Consider the following 19,414-nt stretch of genomic DNA (forward strand, 5'->3'; position numbering starts at 1 on the left):
AGACGTTCGAAAACCGGGGTACTACTGTACTAATTTCTTGCATTATACTGAGCAATTCAATTAACATAAATGTACAATCACAAAAAAATAGCAAAATGTCCTAATATCTTAAACCAAGACATCACATTAACTTGCATGAGACTCATATTTTCATACATTTCAAATCTGAATCTTTGTTGTATTCATTCATTCATTCATTCATTCATTCCACTAATTGAGCACCATCCATGTCCAGACACTTTTCTTCGCCCTGGAGATATAATAATGAACAAAGGAGAAATCAGTCACTGCCTTTATGGATCTTCCATTCGCTGGTGTAAGAAAGGGGACATACAATGCACCTAAAACAGTGTAGCATGGTAGTTGAGTATGTTCCCACTCATACAAAGTTGGAAAACATGCCCATTAATAATTTTGGTTGTTTATGAATATAGACAGGTATAGCTAAAATATAAACACATGCCTGGGAATTATAAATACAGACATCAGGATAATAATTTCCTTGAGGGATGGGAGGAAATGAGAGCAGGGAGAGTTAAACAGTGGGCTTCAACTCTACCTGTAACATTGTATTTAAAAGCAAAAAAATTCTAAGGTAAGGTTTGACAAAACTGTGTCAATGGCATGTGGGTTTATTTTTTATTTTTCTTGAAGTATCTGTAGGTTTTATATGTATTTATATTTATACATATAAGATAAAAAAGAGAAAGACTAAGCAATTTGGAGATCACAGAACTACTAGGGGGCTAAACTACGATTTAAATCCAGGTCCATCTGATTTAGATTCCATGTTCTTGATAAACTATTTATTCATTCAACTCTGACTTTGAGTATCTCCTATGTGAAGGCATTGCACCATATCCTGCAGGGGACAATATGATGACTAGGACATTTCACTGTCCCTCAGTGAATTTATAATCTAGTAATGATAAAGCCTCAAGGCGAAGCATTAAATTATCTGGTGTATATGTAAAGCCACGGCCACTTCGTATCTAACATCGTTGTATTACCCTCTCTGCATGAATTTTATCCTATCACCAGTTGAGTTTCATTTTGAGTTTCACCTCACATATACATGTGTGTAGCTTATTCAAATGAAGACGAATATGGACCTATACAGTTTTTCCCTATCTCCCCAGAAAAGTCCATAGACACAGAAACCGTGGTTGTCAGGATTCCCAGTGGCAAAACTCTGTGGATTGGCTGTGGCAAAACAAACAAGATCAATCTTTCAAAGTTATTCAAGTTCCTAATTTGGGGAGGAGGACATGGCTAAATTTGAGCCTCAATTCCATAAGTTCTGCATGTTCTTAATCCTAGCCTTAAACAGTTTATTAAAATGATAGAAAATGGCTTCCTTCTTAGAAAGTGATTTAGTAATTGACCGTTTCGAGTATGTAAAGCACACTCCACCAGTCTTCACTCCCAAACCACAGAGCCTGATATGTAGGATTACATAAAGCTTTTCCTATCTGTATGCTCCAGCATTCCCTATTCATCCACTGTATTAAACATGTCACCAAAAAGTGAAACAATTAAAAACCAGGTGATGAGAGATGGACTAAAAGAGGTTGGGAATAGGGTTGAGAACAGGAAGCTCCCATAATCTGTTTTTAACAATTCCCTGTTCTTTGGATGTCTAATATACACCCATGTGCTATAATTCTTTGCCAAGATGATATTTGAAAACAAAACATCAATACCATGATTTAAACGGTTCCGTTTGGAGATGGTCAAGACTATTTATTGATTTTGCTCTTGTATAAGGCAAGGAAATAAGCTAACCTGGAGCGTGAGGTAGTCAGCCAGGATCTGGATAGGATGGTACAAATCTGACAGCCCATTGATGATGGGGATGGATGCTTCTTTAGCCAGGATGTCCAGATCTGATTGTTTATACACTCGAGCCAACACTGCATCTGTCATGCTAGACAATACGCTGCAGCAAACCAAGAAAAGATCATCTAAGTGAATTATGCTTAATAATTCCTTCTTTAATACAGGATCTTTAACAGTAATAACATGCTAATAAATTAGAATTTTTACTACGTTACAACTACCTATCAACGCGACAGATTTAAAAGCTAATATTAAACATGTAGTCATTACAGAAGGCAGTTGTTGTTCCACTGATATCCAGTGACCACTGATTTTACTATTTTTTACAGAGATAAGAAATTAACCATGGGCCTAACAGTCATGATGATGAATTATAACTGATAAATGGCAGTTGGTAAAGTTAAAAGGAACAAGACCAAAAACAGAAAAACATTAATGTACAGAAAAACATTAATGACCTGGCATGTGGCTAATTTTCTTTTCCACCATCCGCAGACAAATACATTTTCACTATAAAACTGAAAGTACAAATGGGGCAGCCACAGAGGTGCACACAGATTGCTTCACAAGAGAGAACCTTCTAGAAGGAGTGCTGTTAGCTGACAGCCCTCAGCTGCTGTACCTTCAGGATCCACTGCAGCATTCCTGCAGAGACCACACTCTCCCCACGCTGTTCCCATCAATAACTGAGCATGGTGTGGACACCAGAGCTGGACCACTCTGCCTGACACAGGACTTTTCTGAAGGGCAGTCTTTGCTCTGGGGCTACTCATCAGCCTGGCTGAGACTTTCTCAGAGTTGTACTGTGTCTGAGGTTCTTTCCAACCGACTCCTTCCTTCCTCCTTTCCTTTCACTGGGGTCAGATCTGCATCACCTTCTGAAGGCTCTCCCTGCCTACTCCTGCTTCCTTTCTCCTTAATTCTTCACAGTTCTCCCCAAATGCATCTCTTGCTTGTCTAATTCCATCTTGGAGTCTCCTTCTCAGTAAACTTGAACTGACACAGCTAGCAATGAACTCTTGCAGGGGCTGAGCCTGAGAAGGCATTTGGCCCTTACTCCTATTCTCTGCACAGCTATCAGCATCTCTGAAAAAGACAGAACGCGTTCAATATCATACCACAAATACAAACACAAACACACACACACTACGCCAAAAAAGCAACACAAATCAAATCGTGGCCACAAATTCAAGTAATTCTTAGAAAGATGGATATTATTATTCTCATTTTATAGTGAAGACCCTGAGACACAGAGAGATTAAGTAACTTACCCTGAATCACACAGCTAAATAAGTTGGAGGAGCTTGTATTCAAATCAAAGTCAGTTTAACTCAGAAGTCCATGTTTTTACCATTACTACACATGGCCTCAAATTTGCAGAGGATAAACATCTGAAAGGAGAGACTGGGATCCAGATTTTAAGTTTTTCCATGTGTAAGAGTGGTGGTGGTCCCTCAGCTAATGCTTCAGCCTTACAAAAATAGCAAGAACGGCCTTTCGTTTAAAATCATGGTTTCTTATTATTTAAGGGAAACCCTCACAACAGAGGCTTCTAATCATTTCAGTTTTAAGAAATTCTTTTTAATAGCAAAAAATTTTGGAAAGCCTCCCATGATCGTAGTTATATTAAAAATAGAGTCATAATTTTAAGATATGCAGTTAGTCTTGGGTTCTACAGCTCACTCTGTAAGTTACTAACTGTGTGACTTTGGACATGTTATTTAATTTCTCTATGATTTAGTTTCTTGGTCTGTAAAACCATAATAACAATACATATCCCACTGGGTTATTGTGAGATTTACATGAGAGACCCTATGTGCATAGTATGATGCCTTGTTCATAGTAAGAGATCAAAAAGTAGTAGATATTATTACTGTGTCAAAAGAAAATGCTTAAGAACTACAGCTAGTATGTATTTAGTAAGGTCTTCATAAATTTGTATTTTAATCATCATATATATTTGGAAAATTAGTCTCTCATATGTCTGAGACATATTATTTACTTAGTCTATAGAAAACTATTGGTGCTTATAAAATTCAAGGACCACAAAAATAACTCCTTGTGTTGGGACAGAGCCCCAAAAAGCAGTTTCCAGGCTCTCGGCCTCACATAGAAAGAAAGGTGCTGGCTCAGGTAGTAAATGGCCGTCGACTGTGATTGGATGGCCATCAGCTGTGGCTAGTTGGCCGTCAGCTGTAACCAGTGAGCCATTGGCCACTAATATAACTGCCGTGGCTAGGCTAGCAGAAAATGGGGGCTAGCAAGAAGATGGTGGCTGAGCTAGCAAGCAGCGAAGTGTGGATTGCAGATTGCAGAGAGGCGGATTGCTAGCAAGTGAGGTTGTTTGGCAGAGACAAGTGGATGGCGGATTGCAGATTCTGTGGCTCCTGTTTCCTGTGTCTCCAACCCAGCCGCCAGCAAGAGTATAGAGATATGACTCCCCTACTTATGGCTCCGTGGGTGTACCTTTTTGGCCTCACCGTGTCCTGCCTTCTTATGTGGGGAGCGGGACCAGAGGCCCCGCAGGCCGCCCCGCACGACAAATGGCGCAGCGAGCAGGGTCTACCGCACGACACCTTGCTACCAGGGATTAGAGAATCACAGGTTGAAAACTATATTATTATAATATTTTCTAGACTCAGATACTTTCAAATTTTCATTGATTTCTCCTACTCATAGTTCCCAGATTTTCAGATTTCATGGATCAGCAAAATTTCCGATAACATGGAGATCAACATAAAATTTCCAACTTTTTGTTTGGCAAATTAAGGACAATGGGAAACAAGCAAATAAACACATGTAATATGTTAGTATCTTCACTTAATAAAGTGATATTTTAACACCAAAAAAAAAGGTGTGAACAACCTTGAAATTGAATTTTGCTTTGTGTAATTCACTACATCGTCTTTATTTTTCTTATTCTACCACTTCTGATGAAAACTTCTCATGGCAGGGCATAAGAGGAGAGGTCAAGATTTAGGAACCAGTGCTCTGAACTATCTAAGCACAGTCTATGTTATAAGCATGAAAGAGGTGCATAAAAGAGCCACTTTATAATTGCTCTTGCAAGACAGGTGATGTTTGATGGTTAATTAAGAAAAGAGTTTTCAAATATTGCCGCACATGAAAGTCACCTGGAGAGTTTTTAAAACTCTTGATACCCAGGCCATAATCTCTATCAATTATGTCAGAAAAGTAGAATCTCTAAGGGTAAGACCTAGGGATCAGTATTTTTAAAAGCTTTCCAGGAAACTCCAATATGCAGCCAAGGTTGAGAACCAAAGCTAGCACCTGGCTCCTCAGGTCAACAGCATGGGCACCACCTGGGAGCTTGTTAGAACTGTAGAATCATAGGCCCCGTCAGATTTACTGAATCAGAATATGGATTTTAACAAAGTTTTCAGGTGATTCGTTTGCATATTAAAGTTTGAGACTCCCAATAAAGAGGGAATTGAGGCCACCATATTTTTGAAAGTACCACCCATTTTTTTTTTCTTAGAACCCTAAGCAGCCCCAGCCAGCCCCAAAAATTCAAGAGATAGCAGCCCAGAAAGACAGAGGACTTGGTCCATAATCTCACTGGCAGGGAGTGCTTTCTAGTTCAATTGAAGGAGAAAAGCATCTCAAATCCTAAGAAATGAAGAATGCACGCCCTTCCATTAAGGCCCCCTCATTAGAGTAACCAGCTACCTTGACCAATTGGATGCCCAAGACAAATGGTTCCCAAACTTGTGTGTGTCAAAACTAAGTGAAGAACTTAAAGTACTGAGGCCCACGCTCCCAAAATAGGGTAGAGTCTGGGTAGTTTCACTTGTTACCAAGTTTCCCAAGTAACTCAGATAACCTTCCAAAGTTTGAGAACTACTGTCCTAAGGCATAGGCTATTATGTTAAAAGAATTTTAAATCTTTACCTCTTTCTTCAAGACCTTAATACAAATTCCCTTCCCAGTACAGATATACTGATGCTTCATACTATAGAATGCAGTCTTTTAACTCTATCGTGAGAAAGTAATGTCGATGGAGGCAGCTATGCCAAAAAAGTCTATAATTATTATCAATTTCCTATTTCGTAAGAATTGGTTAATTTTATGACACCTAAAATACTATGGCTCAGTTGGTTAGAGCGCGTGCTCTTAACAAGAAGGTGGCTGGTTCGATTCCTACATGGGATCGTGGGCTGCGCCCCCTGCAACTAAGATTGAAAACAGTAACTGGACTTGGAGCTGAGCTGCGCCCTCCACAACTAGATTGAAGGACAACGACTTGACTTGGAGCTGATGGGTCCTGGGAAAAACACACTGTTCCCCAATAAAGTCCTGGAAATTCACAGTTCCCCTTCCCCAATAAAATCTTTTTAAAAAATCAGAATTTATATGAAAAACAGGAATAAGGATCTTAAGATAGAATAATGCACCCCAACGATATCCACGCTCTAATCCCCATAACCCCTGAATATGTTACATAGCAAAAGGAATTTTGCAGATGTGATTAAATTAAGGAACTTGAGATAGGGAGATTATCCTGGGGTGGGCCCAATATAATTATAAGGGACCTTATAAGAGGGAGGCAGGTGGTCAGAAATAAGAGAAGATGGCTTCAAAGCCGCTGGCTTTGAAGATGGAGAAAGGGAGCCAGGAACCCCAGGATACAGGCAGCCTCTGGAGATTGGAAAGGGCAAGGAAATGGATTCTCCCCTGGAGCCTCCAAAAGGAACACTGCCCTGTGGGCTCATTTTAGACCTCTGGCCTCCAGAATTGTAAGACAATAAATTGTTTTGTTTTAAGCCACTAATTTTGTGGTAATTTGTTAAAGCAGTAATAGCAATCCAATATAGAGCTCATGATAAAAAGTGAAAACTATGTGATAAAAATATATTCATCCTAGTGGCCAGCAGATTTACTTTAATTCATCTTGAACTTAAGAGCAACTAGTTCCCAAAACCCAACCAAGATTAAGTGGTCAGCAATCCACTTCACTTGCATTCTTAGCCTCCTGAGATGATATTTTTTCCTTCCAGTCCGGTAAAACGACATATGTAAACCATGAAAATGTATAAAAATAGTCTCCAGTAGAAATCCTTGCAACCCAGCAGTGTATAAAGTTTCAATTCCAGGACCATGTAAGGATAAAATAAAAGCAGGGATAATAATGTAAAACAATATTAAGTGTATGATATTAACAGTGTTATGCCCAGTTTTCTTGTTAAATATTAATCAGCTCTGTAATCAAAGTGGTATTTTATGTGTATTTTTTCCTTTTTAAAATGTTTAGAGCATTCAAGGAAATCTGAAATGCTAGGTTTGTGATTAAGTTAAATGTTTAAAAGCAGTTGATTAATTTCGCAATCAGTGTTTAACCGGTTGAGGAGACTTGTTTTGTTCATTTAATATGTATTTGATTTATTGGTTGGATAAGTAACATGTGAAAGTTTAAAGCAATCATTCTGAAATTTGAACATGCGTGAGAATCACCAGGAGGGCTTGTTAGAACACAGCCAATCCTGTTTCTGATTCAGTAGGTCTGGATTGGTCCCCTCCCCGCCAAATTTGCATTTCTAACAGCAAATTATGCTGCTGCTTTGGGGACCACACTTTGAGAACCATTGAGGAATGTTTGCAATTTTGTGTTTAAAGGAATGCTAATGGTTGATAATTCATAACGTTAATAGATTTGACTGTAAAAAAAAGTGCAGAGTAGGCAATATTCCTATAAACACAGAAAGCCCCTTGGACAGTAAAGCATCTACGGGCAAAAGCTTGATTTTAAAAAAAATGGCCCTGCAATCCTCCTTCAGGCACAGAAGGTGAAGTGGAATCTGGGACGTGGGAGAGGCACAGATCGCAGGTTGTCTTCACATTGTAATCTCTTGGGGAAACAAAGATATTAAAGATCTTTAAATAGACAGTTATTCATATTATTTTGTCAATGGTGTTGCTGTCTACTTTATATTTAAAGTTGATATAAGTCATAGAGAAATCACCATTCTTAGTTTTCTTCTTCCAGGATACTCAAGGTCTTTAAAATAAAACAAAACAAAAACCTTTTCCCTGGAAAAAAATCAGAAACCTATAAATAGAGCTGGGCTTATAGGCACATTTACAGTAATTGGGCTTTCTATAGCTCTCCATCAATTTGAAGCCCTGGCTTTAAACATCATCAGAGCTGCATTATATGTGCTACAAAATAAAAGGCTGACCAGTTAAAAATACTCTCTGGCTCTGTAATAACTTTTAATTCGGTCTCTTTTCATTTCCCTTGAACATAGAGAGTGCTGTTTGCCTTCCGATTGATTTCTGAAACTTTGCAGTCAATCTTAAGTTATCTGTCCACAATGGTAACAAAACTGCTTTTGCAAAATCCAAATTACCCAAATTTAAAGTTTCTCACACATACCAGTTCCCTCTGGATTTTTAATAGCTAACAATATGATTTTCTTTAAATAATGAACAAATTAAAAAGTTTATTCAATTTGATTTTGCTGAAATGTTTAAAATGTGTTCCCCCCCCCCCAATCATCTCTCTTTCCTACTGTTTATAAAAAGAATCATGGCATAGGACTTTAAATGGAAAAATGGTTCAGGAGATAAAATGTTAACATTGTTTATTTCTAGATGATGGCAATATTGGTAGTTCCACTTGAAACCTATGTAACTTTACTAACCATTATCGCACTAATAAACCTTAGTTGGAAAAATAAAAGAACATATTGTGTAATCAAAAAAAAAATCTCGTAGTTTCTACCAAAAGGAGTATTGTAATAACCAGGAAAAAAAATTCAAAAAACATCCTCCTAAACATGATTTTGAAAGTAATTGAAAATGAAAGGGCTTCTTAGAGCAATGACTAATGCTTGCCTTTGGTAAAGAAATATGCAAGATGAGCCTGGAATATCTTGTCATATCAAAAAGCAAGGAAACTATCCAAGACTAAAAGAGTTATGTCAAAATGACCTAGTAGCCAACTTGAAGACAAATCACATTGGCTAGATATGGGACAATTTGAGCATCAGTAAGAACAACTACAATGAATTGAAACTTTAAAATATATTAAAATGCATGAATTTATAAAGATACTAAAAAAAACAGAAGAACATTGAGAAGACATAGCAATACCAATTTCAACTCAATTTGAAAGTGAATTCTCAGTCAGTTTGTATAAACTCTCCCCAGAACAGTCAGAGACTGTATAAAAATGGAGCATGATAGCTCAGTATGTAAAGAGTACCCTGATATTGGATTTTTTCATGCAGGCTCAAGGACAATTTTGAAGGAATGGTGTGGAGGAGTCATGAAAAGCATGGTTGATCTAAGTAACCCATAAAGACCTTTCCAACCTCGAGTTTCCATTATTCGTTGATATTTTTTCCTTTAGTATAAGATCAAAACTTATTTATCATTTCACTAAAACATCCAGAAGGCCAAAACAGAACAAAGCAAAACAAAACAAAAACCACCATAAGCCAAGTTCTCCATGGCGTCAAGCAGGCCTGCTGCAGAGTTTCTGTGGTTAGGTGAACAAATACTCAAAACAAACAAAAAAACAAACAAAAAACCTCCAATATTATGCTGTATGCTGAGCCAGATCTTAAGAGCAAACATGGATATTGATAAGATGGACAATCACACAGCAATCTTGATGCTCTTTAGAGTTCAGTTGTTCCTAAACTTTTGGAACATAGGGAATGGGTTGCAAAAGCCAAAAAGAAACACAAGTTATATTCTCTTAGGGTCCTGCCATGCGTTCTTCCTTCTGACTCCACCCTACCTTGAATCAGACTGTGTGCCCCCTAAATTCCAGTTTGTTATCAGTGACATCTCCTGTCAGTAGAAGAGCTGACTGGCAAACAGTGGGAGGAATTTTTGGCTGTGCATAATGACACCATTGATAACCCTGTAATTATTTAAAAAATGGATGTTTTCTATTTTGATTTTTTTGTCAAAGCAGGCCAAGCCTGCTAGCTTCTTGGTGGCCTCTGTAAAGATTCCTGGTAATACCACATTTCCTATTAGAGACCAAGTTATTCATACCTCCTGAGGTACATATTTCCCATTATATGCCAATATTTTAAAACTTAGGAAAGATTACCTTTTTTGGTCTTAATATCATTGCTATAAATACCTTATAACAATATCACAGCTTTTTTAAACATTCTTTTCAACATGACAGTGGTTCACTCTTTCTTTGAAGACCGTGTTTCATCCACAAATTCCTCCGTAACTTCCATTATTTGAACGATGAGAATCACAATGACTTGAAACCCTTCCATGTTGCTGCAGGGCATGTGGATATGTGGTTTGTAGTGGGTTGAGTGGTGTCCCCCAAATTCATGTCCACCTTGGAAACTCAGAATGTGACCTCGTTTGCAGGTAGGATCTTTGCATATGTAATTAGTTAAGATGAGGTCAGACTGGAGACGGGTGGGCCCTAAATCCAATGACTGATACCCTGATAAGAGGAGAGGACAGAGACATACAGAAAAGAAGGCCAGGTGAAGACAGGCAGAGTTTGGAGTGATGCTGTCACACAGGGTGTCATGCGGGGTCTCTGGTCCTGCTCCCCGCACCAGAACGCAGGACATGGTGAGGCCAAAAGGAACACCCACGGAATCATAGATAGGGGAGTCACACCACTATATTCTCGCTGGTGGCTGGGTGGGAGACACAGGAAGCAGGAGCCACACGATCTGTAACCTGCCGTCCACTTCTCTGCCAACCAACCTCACTTGCTAGCTGCAATCTGCGCTTGCCAGCTTGGCCACAGCAGTGATATCAATGGCTAATGGCTAACTGGTTACAGCTGATGGCTAACTAGTCACAGCGGATGGCCATCTTCTACCCAAGCCAGCACCTTTCCACGTGAGGCTGAGAGCCTGGAAACTGCTCTCTGGGATCCTGTCCCCACAGATGCATCTATAAGCCAAGGGATGCCAAGGAGCCATGGGAAGAGGCAAGGAGCGATCCTTCCCCAGCACCTGCAGAGGGAGCGCAGCCATGCTGACGCCTTGATTTCAGACTTCTGGACTCCAGAACCGTGAGAGAATACATTTCTGTTGTTTTAAATCACCAAGTTTGGTGGTCATTTTTTTGGCAGCCCTAGGAAACTAATACAGTGGTTTGTGCTGATTTTACTTTCTGCTAGTTTTACACTGACAGAACACACTTTAGCAATCACCACCATAAGTAAATTACATCTGTAGGGAAAGTAATTAGAGTAGAACAACGTTACATTATCTGGTTTTATATGGAGCTTTTCAAACACGTAGTTTCTGAAGCTGCATTATGAACTGTATTAAAGTGAAAATGACTGTGAAGCTATTACGTCCCTTTCAATAGTGGACTCAGAGCATTAGGCATGAACAGCTGTCATTATAGAAGAAACAGAAAGCCTTCAAACTGGACTGATAACGTCTCTCTGCTGTTCCTAAGGTCCATCCGATTTTCAACTTCAAAAAAACCAGTGGTCTGAGTCATGCGAAGGTGTCACTTCTGGTGAACCCATCTAAAAGAATAAGCCCAGAGCAAGGGGGAAACATAGAATATCCAACTCTTAACTCTAGCAGAGCACCAGAGAATTGGCAACATCTGAAAATACCCTCAAATCTGAAGCAAATGTAACTGAATGTATGTGTATATGTTTTGTGTGTTCTGACATGTTAGGGGGTGGACGAGGTAGCCAAGAGAGACTTTTCCAAAGAGGGAAGTAAGCAATGGTTGATTATATCCGATGGGTGTCTGGCCCTACAGGGACCCACACTGAACTGAGGAAATAATTCAAATCTTAAGGCTGTCGTCCCCCATCAGTGTAGGACGCACTCCATTACCAGCTAGGGTAGATCGAGGTAAAGGACAGTTACCAAAATCCAGAGGAGAGATGAGAGCCAGGTTGTGCTAACAAGAGTTAACATAGCAGTCCTGAGACGGTTATCTTTGAAAGGTCTGCTTACAACTTTGGCCCTTGGCCACTGTCTGGGAACTTGGACTTGGGGAGGGTTCCTACCATTCCCAGAAATAATAAGGATGGCTCACTGCCTAAACTGTTCGTATAAACAGTACGGATGGTGCTGAACAACTGCTTTCCTTTTAGGAGTCTAGAATTTGGGTTCATGCTAGGCAGAGGGTGCCTGTGTGACCAGCCCCTGATAAAAATCTTGGGCACTGACTAGAGACTCCCTGGTAAACAACATTTCACACGTATTGCCACAACTTGTCGCGAGGTGAATTAAGCATGTCCTATATGTCTCCACTGGGAGAGGGGGACACTTGGAAGCTTGTGCCTGGTCTCCCCTGGACTTGGCCCCATGTGCCTTTACTCTTTGCTGACTTTGCTTTGAAACCTTTTTTTGTAATAAATCTTAGCTCTGAGTATGATCGTCTGCTGAGTCTTGTGAGTCCTAATGAATCACCAAACCTGGCGGTGGTCTTGGGGACCCCGACATACCAGTTCGTCCACAGTACCAGTCCACAACTCCATCTCAGTGTCCCTCTTTTCTCCCCACTAGCATCCCTTCAGATTACACAATACTCAACTAGCTAAGGAGGATTTGCCCACAATATTTTGAAGAGAACAGGTTTTTGGGTTTTTTTTAATTAAAGTTTATTATCATAATCAAGAAAAAAAAAGAGCAACACATTCTATTTTGAATGTGTATTTACATTTTTTACTCCTTGATCTGATTTTATTTTTCCTGTCTTTGGTGGTTGGGACAGGACCAACTCATAAGTGGACTTATTTTTTTATGTGCGGATTTAAAATATGTTTATTTGCAGACTTTAAAACATTGCTGGCTGTCCTTCTGTTCCTGAACACATCAACTTTATTGTTGCCTTAACCTTTTGTATCAGCAGTTCTTTCCATCTGGATGCTCTTCCCACAGCTTTGCATACCTGACTCTGTCTTTACAATGAGTTCTCAACTGTCACCTCCTCCAAGACGCCTTTCCTGACTACCCAATCTAAAGTAGCCTCCACCCCACCCACAGATCACCCTGTTTTAAGCTTCAACATAGCACTTATTTCAACCTGCTAGTCTATTCATGCTTTATTTATTTGTTTGGTGAAAGCCTCCTCCCTCTAGACTATAATTTCCACTCAAACAATGATTTTGTTTGATTTGATCAGCATTTTATTCTCAGTGCTAAAACAATGCCTGGAAGAAAAACTAGGCATTCAATAAATATTTTTGAATAAATGAATAATTAAATCATTTGGCTAAATAAGAGAGACACTTTGGAAATTACATTTAACAGCTTTCAGGAGACTGGCCCAATTTTGCCTTTTTTTTTTTTTTTCCTTTTCCTGTTGCCACATTCACTGTATTGCCCGTCAGGTTCTTCTTTGACCAATGGGCAGTCACTTTTTTATTCCACCAAGTCCCCAAAGCAGCCAGACAGGCAGATGGAGAAGCAAAGCCATCAGTCACTGTCAGGTGTGTGCTATTCTCTTGATTTGAAAGGACCAGCACTGTCATTTAAACATCATCCGATCTTTTTGCATTTTACAAAGTTTAACTTCTACAAAAAGCAAGGAGGCAATTGCTATGGATGGTATGGTGCGTATCAGCAGGATAGATGTCATTAAGATTCACTTCCTTGCTTCTCCTGTTCAATTGCTTCTGTGAAAGGCAGTGCGTTTCTCTTGTCTTCTTTGATTTAAATGTATTGAGTTTCTGAATCTCCGCCATATCTTGTTTGTCAGATATTTTGGCAGATGAAGCAGTAATGCGGTACACAACAGAAAGTCAGATTTCCACAGTAGCTACTCTATCCCCCTTTCTGACATCCCCATCTCCCATTCTAGCCTCTTCTGATTGCATTATCCTTATTCTCCTTGTACTCTCATGATTTCCTCCCGCCCGTCCGTAACTGCAGCTCTCAAGGTTCAGCCTTCTGCAGTTCTCCCACAATGAGACACTGCAGCTCATTTTCTACCACTGAGCTTCTACTTCTATTTCTCCAGCTTTCAACTTCACCCAAGGTCTTTATCCCCAATGGCCTGTGGCCCTTTGTACTTGGAGGTTCAACCTTTAATACAGTAGGTCAATACCTAATCTATTACCTCCTCCCCAAAGCAGAAACTCCTTTCATGTTCCTTCTTCTGCTAATATATACACACATATTTTAATAATAACTAATCTGAAATCATTTTGTCTCCACTATCAATGCACCCTTCATAATCAGTTATCATGAAACCATATAAATATCTCATTAGCTGTTTCTTCTTTACCATCCCTTTCCCTAATGCACTAGCATAGATTGACAGCACAACAGCTCAAGATTACAGGACAACCTTACAATTCAGGGTCTCAAAGTGTGGTCCAGACACCCTGGCAACAGAATCATTTGAGGAGCTTGTTAAAATGTAGGTGCCCAGGGGGTGGCCGGTTAGCTCAGTTGGTTAGAGCGTGGTGATAATAACACCAAGGTTGTCGGTTTGATCCCCACCTGGGCCACTGTGAGCTGCGCCCTGCTTTAAAAACATAAAAAGCATTTCCTTTAAAAAATAAATAAATAAATAAAAATAAAATGTAGATGCCCAGACACCATCTAAACCCTAACCTGCAAAATTACAAATTATCTCTCTACTTTCTGTCTTTACCCCTATCCAAATTACTCCGCATTTGTCTACACATGGTTTACATTGGGACACACCTCTGTTTAAAGACTACAACTTTGTATCTGATACATTTGTATGCATTTGAGAGTATAAAGTGAACCTTAAGGATCAGTACTCCCTGACATTTTAGAAAAGGAAACTAAGATCCAGAAAATTTTCACCTAGGGAGGTCACAAAGTAGGTAAGGGGCAAAGCTTAGACTAGATCTCAAGTCTTGTGATATCCAAGCCATGCAGAGAAGAGGTAACATAGCAGGCCTGACCGCTATCCTTTGAAAGCCCTGCTTGTAAGAATCCCCTGGAGGGCATCTGGGAACTTTGATTTTGACAGGGTTTCCACCATTTCCAGGACTGATAAGAGTGGCTCATTGTGCCTAAAATATTTTTACAAATAATGTGGTTTAAAGTAAACACCTGCTTTCCTCCTGGGAGTCTGGGATTTGGGTACATGTCAAACAGAGGATGCTATATAACTGTCTCCCAGTGAAAACCCTGGGCACTGAGTCTCTAAGGAGCAACATTTCATGTGTTGTGACAACTCATTGCGAAGGGTACTAAGCATGTCCTGAGTGACTCCCCTGGGAGAGAACTCTTGGAAGCTTGCACCTGGTTTCCCTTGAACTTTGCTACATGTGCCTTTTCCCTTCATTGCTTGTGCTTGGTATACTTTCTCACTATAATAAATCACAGCCATGAGTAGGACTGTATGCTGAGTCCTGTGAATCCTCCAGGTGAATCATCAAACATGGGGTGGTCTTGGGGACCTAATGACACAGAAGCCAATGATTGCCACAACTTATTCCACTGTCCCTCTCATGGGATGTATGCAAGAAGCAGTAGGGGTAGTCAAAAACAGCATAGCCTTAAATAAACAAAAAACAGCTTGATTTAAATTCTGACTTAGCTTCTAAGCTCCATTACTTCTCTGAGTCATGGTTTCGTCATCTGTAAAATTGGGCCAATAACACTTACTTTGTAAGGATTTTACAAAGATTTGAGATAATAGCACAAGAGGTCCATAGTATACACCCTTTAAGAAGGAGCTTTTGTTTTCATTCAGAGTTTTTTGGATAAGATGCAATGATCAGAAGGAATTCTATGGATCAAATTTTATGTATCCATATATCCATGTAGCAATGGAACTAATTATGTATATGGACTAAAAGGTCCCAATGACGTTGGAACTTGTGAGCATATTGTTTTTCTCAAGATCTGTGTAGAGCTCCTCTAAGAACTTGCGGTGGGAATCGTTATGTGGAGAGCAAGCACAGAAAAGAACACGTTTATACTCATCCTCAGCTTTCGATCCATGCTTGGCTATTGGTCTCTTGCTTTTGGGGTCCTGCCCACTCCACTGATTTCTGGGCCCTGAGCTCTTTCTGGCTGCCAGTCTGCACTCCTTAATGCTTTACTGGATGCTCAGCTGTTCCTTCAACCGTACCCTTTTCCAACCACTAGTTCCTATATGACTCATTCACTCTCATTCACTTGGTTCTACACGGAGGATCCCCACTGAAACTCTCTCCTGGTTGTATCCCTGGCTTCATTCCTTAACCAGCTTGTAATATTTGCTCTCGAGTAAGCTATATTTCACTTTTGTGAAAAGAGAATTATTAGGCTAATATAAATCCCAGTCAGTGGCAGCAGATTTGGAAGAAAATCTCATTTATGTTTATTTATTCTTTTTGTCCTTTACATCCAGAAGATGAACACCACACTTCTTAATACTAATACTGTTTCATCTGAAATAATGTGACAAAAATGTTTAAAGATGAGTGATTTCAAATCACTTTAGCAATTCAAATGAGGTGGTTTCTTTAGTATATACTAGGGTAGATGCCATAAAAAGTAGGAAGTGTCTGCAAGGAGTTACTTTATGGCACATCATTTGCAGAAAAAAAAGTCAGTAGGCTTCCACATCAAGGGTAAAATATTTAAACAAAGACATTTGCTCTGCATTTCTCGACCAGATATGATATAATGGTGAGAATACTGCATGGGGAGTCACGGGGCCTGTGTTTCAATCTTTTTTTGGGGCAGGGGGCACAGCCCACCCTCCCTTGTGAGAGTCGAGGAGTCGAACCGACAACCTTGTGGTTGAGAGCCCGCGCTCCAACCAACTGAGCCATCTGGCCACCCGGGAGCTGAACACCAGCTCATTGACTTCATTCTAGTTGTGGAGGGCACAGCTCTCTGGCCCATGTGGGAATCGAACCCGTAGCCCTGTTGCCCAGAGCTCGTGCTCTAACCAACTGAGCCACCCGTCCGCCCATTCAATCTTTATAGTATAGTGGTTACGAGCCTTTTCCCACCTCTGCTTTCATCTAGGTAGGGGTGAGCTACTAGTACTTGCCAACAGAATGTGAGTAGAAGTGATGGTGCCACTTCCCTGCTAAGGTGGCTTTGAAGCAAGTATCCCGTCTCCATGTTCTCTTCTTCCCCTAGCTTGTGGCTGGATGTTGACACCCAGGGTGACCTTAGAGGCCACATGTTAAAGATTGTAGAAACACTTTCATCCAGAGTCTCTCAGTGGCCACACAAATAATCAGTCTTTCCCTCTTACCAATGAGGAACACCTGTACTATGTTAAGCCATTGACATTTTGAGATTCTGTGTTAAAGTAGCTAGTATGTCCCTAATTAAGTTTCACCTCTTTGTGCTAATCTGTGTGGGTTGTTATAAGGATTCAATGAGTTAGAACAATGCTGACACATAATAAATGCTCAGTAAATGATATCTATTAATATTACGCCCTGCTGCAATGCAAACTAGTTATGAGTCATTGAACGTGTCAATTTCCCTGGTCCTCCATTTCTTCAATTGTAAAATGTAAGAGTCATGCTTAATGATTTCTAAGTTTCCCGAAATTTGAAATTTTATAATCAGAAACCTCTTCAAATTGCTAAGAAAAAAATGATCTTAATCCATGGAAAGTGGCCAGAGGATAAGAGAGGGGCATTGAGAACATCAAGTAAAGAGGGAAAGAAGGAAAACAGAGAACAGTACAAAGGACAGTGAAAGGGGAAAACACTATTAAAAGAGAAGCATAGTTTCTTTTTGAAATGTATCCATCAATTCTGAAATAAGTTTTGAAGAGAAGAAAATTTACAAACCGGGCTGTGTCTGTGAGACTTTCATTCACACCCAAGTGAATATCTTGTGTGGTCAGAAAACAAGGATGTCCTCCCAGAAGTGCAAAGCCTACAATAAAAGAAAAACAAAAGCATTTTGAAAAAAGGAACTAAAATAGGAAACACAATTATGAGGAGCTGGCACAATCTTGATTGAAAAGTCAAAATCTTTCAAGTTCTCCAAGTTCTCTGATAGGGAATTCCCAGGCAGAGCAACATGAGGAACCGAGGGAATTTTCTGTACAAACACTCAACTCTCCTTCAGCTGTGTGCCCGTTTTTCCACCCTCTTGTTCAGAACCTGGAAATAACGGGGCACTGTTCCCCTTTCAGAGGCTACTCCTGGTATTTATTCTTTAAAATATATACTGATGTCTATCCAGGAGAACAGAAAAATAAACCATAGCATGGGATATCACGGATTGCAATGGAATACTACTCAGTAATAAAAAGGAATGAACTATGAATACACACAACGTAGATGACTCTCACAGACTTTATGCTGAATGAAAGAAGCTAGACAATGTATAATTTCATTTATATGAAGTTCTAGAACAGGCAAAACAAACAGAATGGCAGAAATTACAACAATAGTTGCTTCTGGAGAGGGTGATTGGCTGGGAAGGAGCATTGGTGAACTTTCTGGGGTAATGGGAATGTTTTATACTTTGATAGAGTTTGTAGGTTACATGGGTGTATGTAGTCTTCAACACTGATTGAACTATACACTTAAGATCTGTGTATTTTACTATATATAAATTATACTTTAATTTTTTTTTAATTAAAATAAAGTAAGCATTGAATTGGTAGTTTCGGGTCACTAAAAGTCAGCCAAGTCAAAGTGTCCCTCTACTGTTTTATGTATCTTCCAACCAAGACAAAGCTAAGCAGTGCTCACATATTACCCTCACCACTTCTCAACTCTCTGTGGAATGTGCGATCATTGCAGCCATCTCATCAGATGAGGATGGCTCCTGCCTCACCTGCACCCGCATGTTCCATTGGTCAGAAGAGGATGACACAGGGGGGCTGTGTCATCCTGTGTCACCCCAAGCTACAGCTAAACTCTGTTAGTGCAAGCAGAGCCCTTTTATAACACACCCTGGGGCAAAATGATGGGAAATGGTGACATCCAGTCAAACTTTTACTCTCTCATTTGAGATTGCTTCAGTAGGCAGACCTTCGATACACAATGTAAGGGCAAATAAGTATAATTACAAGATAGACACATGTCTGAGGAATTTTGCAGACATTACTGTTTTCCTTCTTCTTGTAATACGCCTAATTTGTCTTTCAGGAAATAAACAACAGTCAGAAATTTCTAATCCCATCTGTTTCCCATGAGAAAGGAGGAAATAATTTCATAGTGAACTGGGGAATGAGGAGTTTTAGACCCTTGAAGGGGAATTTGACCCAAAATCTCATGAAACACCCCATTTAAGTCTGAACACATTTGAATGATACAATTTGAATATGGATGGATATTAAATGATACTAAGGAATCATTTTTGTTAGGTGTGATAATGATACTATCGTTATATAGGAAACTATCCTTGTTTATTTAAAATATGCTTACTGATATATTTTGGGATAAAATGTCATTATAGCTTTACATTACTATAAAATACTTCAGCAACAAAAATGCATAGATAAATCAAAGAAGGCAACATATTAACAGTTGTTAGGCATTGGTATGCTCATTATGCTAATCTACTTTCTATTTAATAACTCTTAATTAAAAGTGAAACTCAGAAAAATCCACATCAAAACAATAGTCCTCATTTCTGTTACTGCATAAAATGAAATAATTATAATCAACCTATTTTGTACTTAA

General features: G+C 39.5%; 1 protein-coding gene across 2 annotated transcripts in view; it reads right to left on the bottom strand.

Annotated features, from left to right (window-relative positions):
* The window catches only part of OTC (ornithine transcarbamylase), a 64,484-nt gene that overhangs the window by 17,619 nt on the left and 27,451 nt on the right, over positions 1 to 19,414 (bottom strand). For both annotated transcript variants that reach the window (XM_033104175.1, XM_033104168.1), the window contains exons 4-5: positions 17,564 to 17,651; positions 1,786 to 1,939 (exon numbers count right to left, since the gene is read on the bottom strand). In XM_033104175.1, the coding sequence (XP_032960066.1) occupies positions 1,786 to 1,939; positions 17,564 to 17,651 (242 nt within the window). The remainder of the gene's footprint in view (positions 1 to 1,785; positions 1,940 to 17,563; positions 17,652 to 19,414) is intronic.

The sequence above is a fragment of the Rhinolophus ferrumequinum genome, chromosome X, assembly GCF_004115265.2.
Source record: "Rhinolophus ferrumequinum isolate MPI-CBG mRhiFer1 chromosome X, mRhiFer1_v1.p, whole genome shotgun sequence".
NCBI lineage: Eukaryota > Metazoa > Chordata > Mammalia > Chiroptera > Rhinolophidae > Rhinolophus > Rhinolophus ferrumequinum.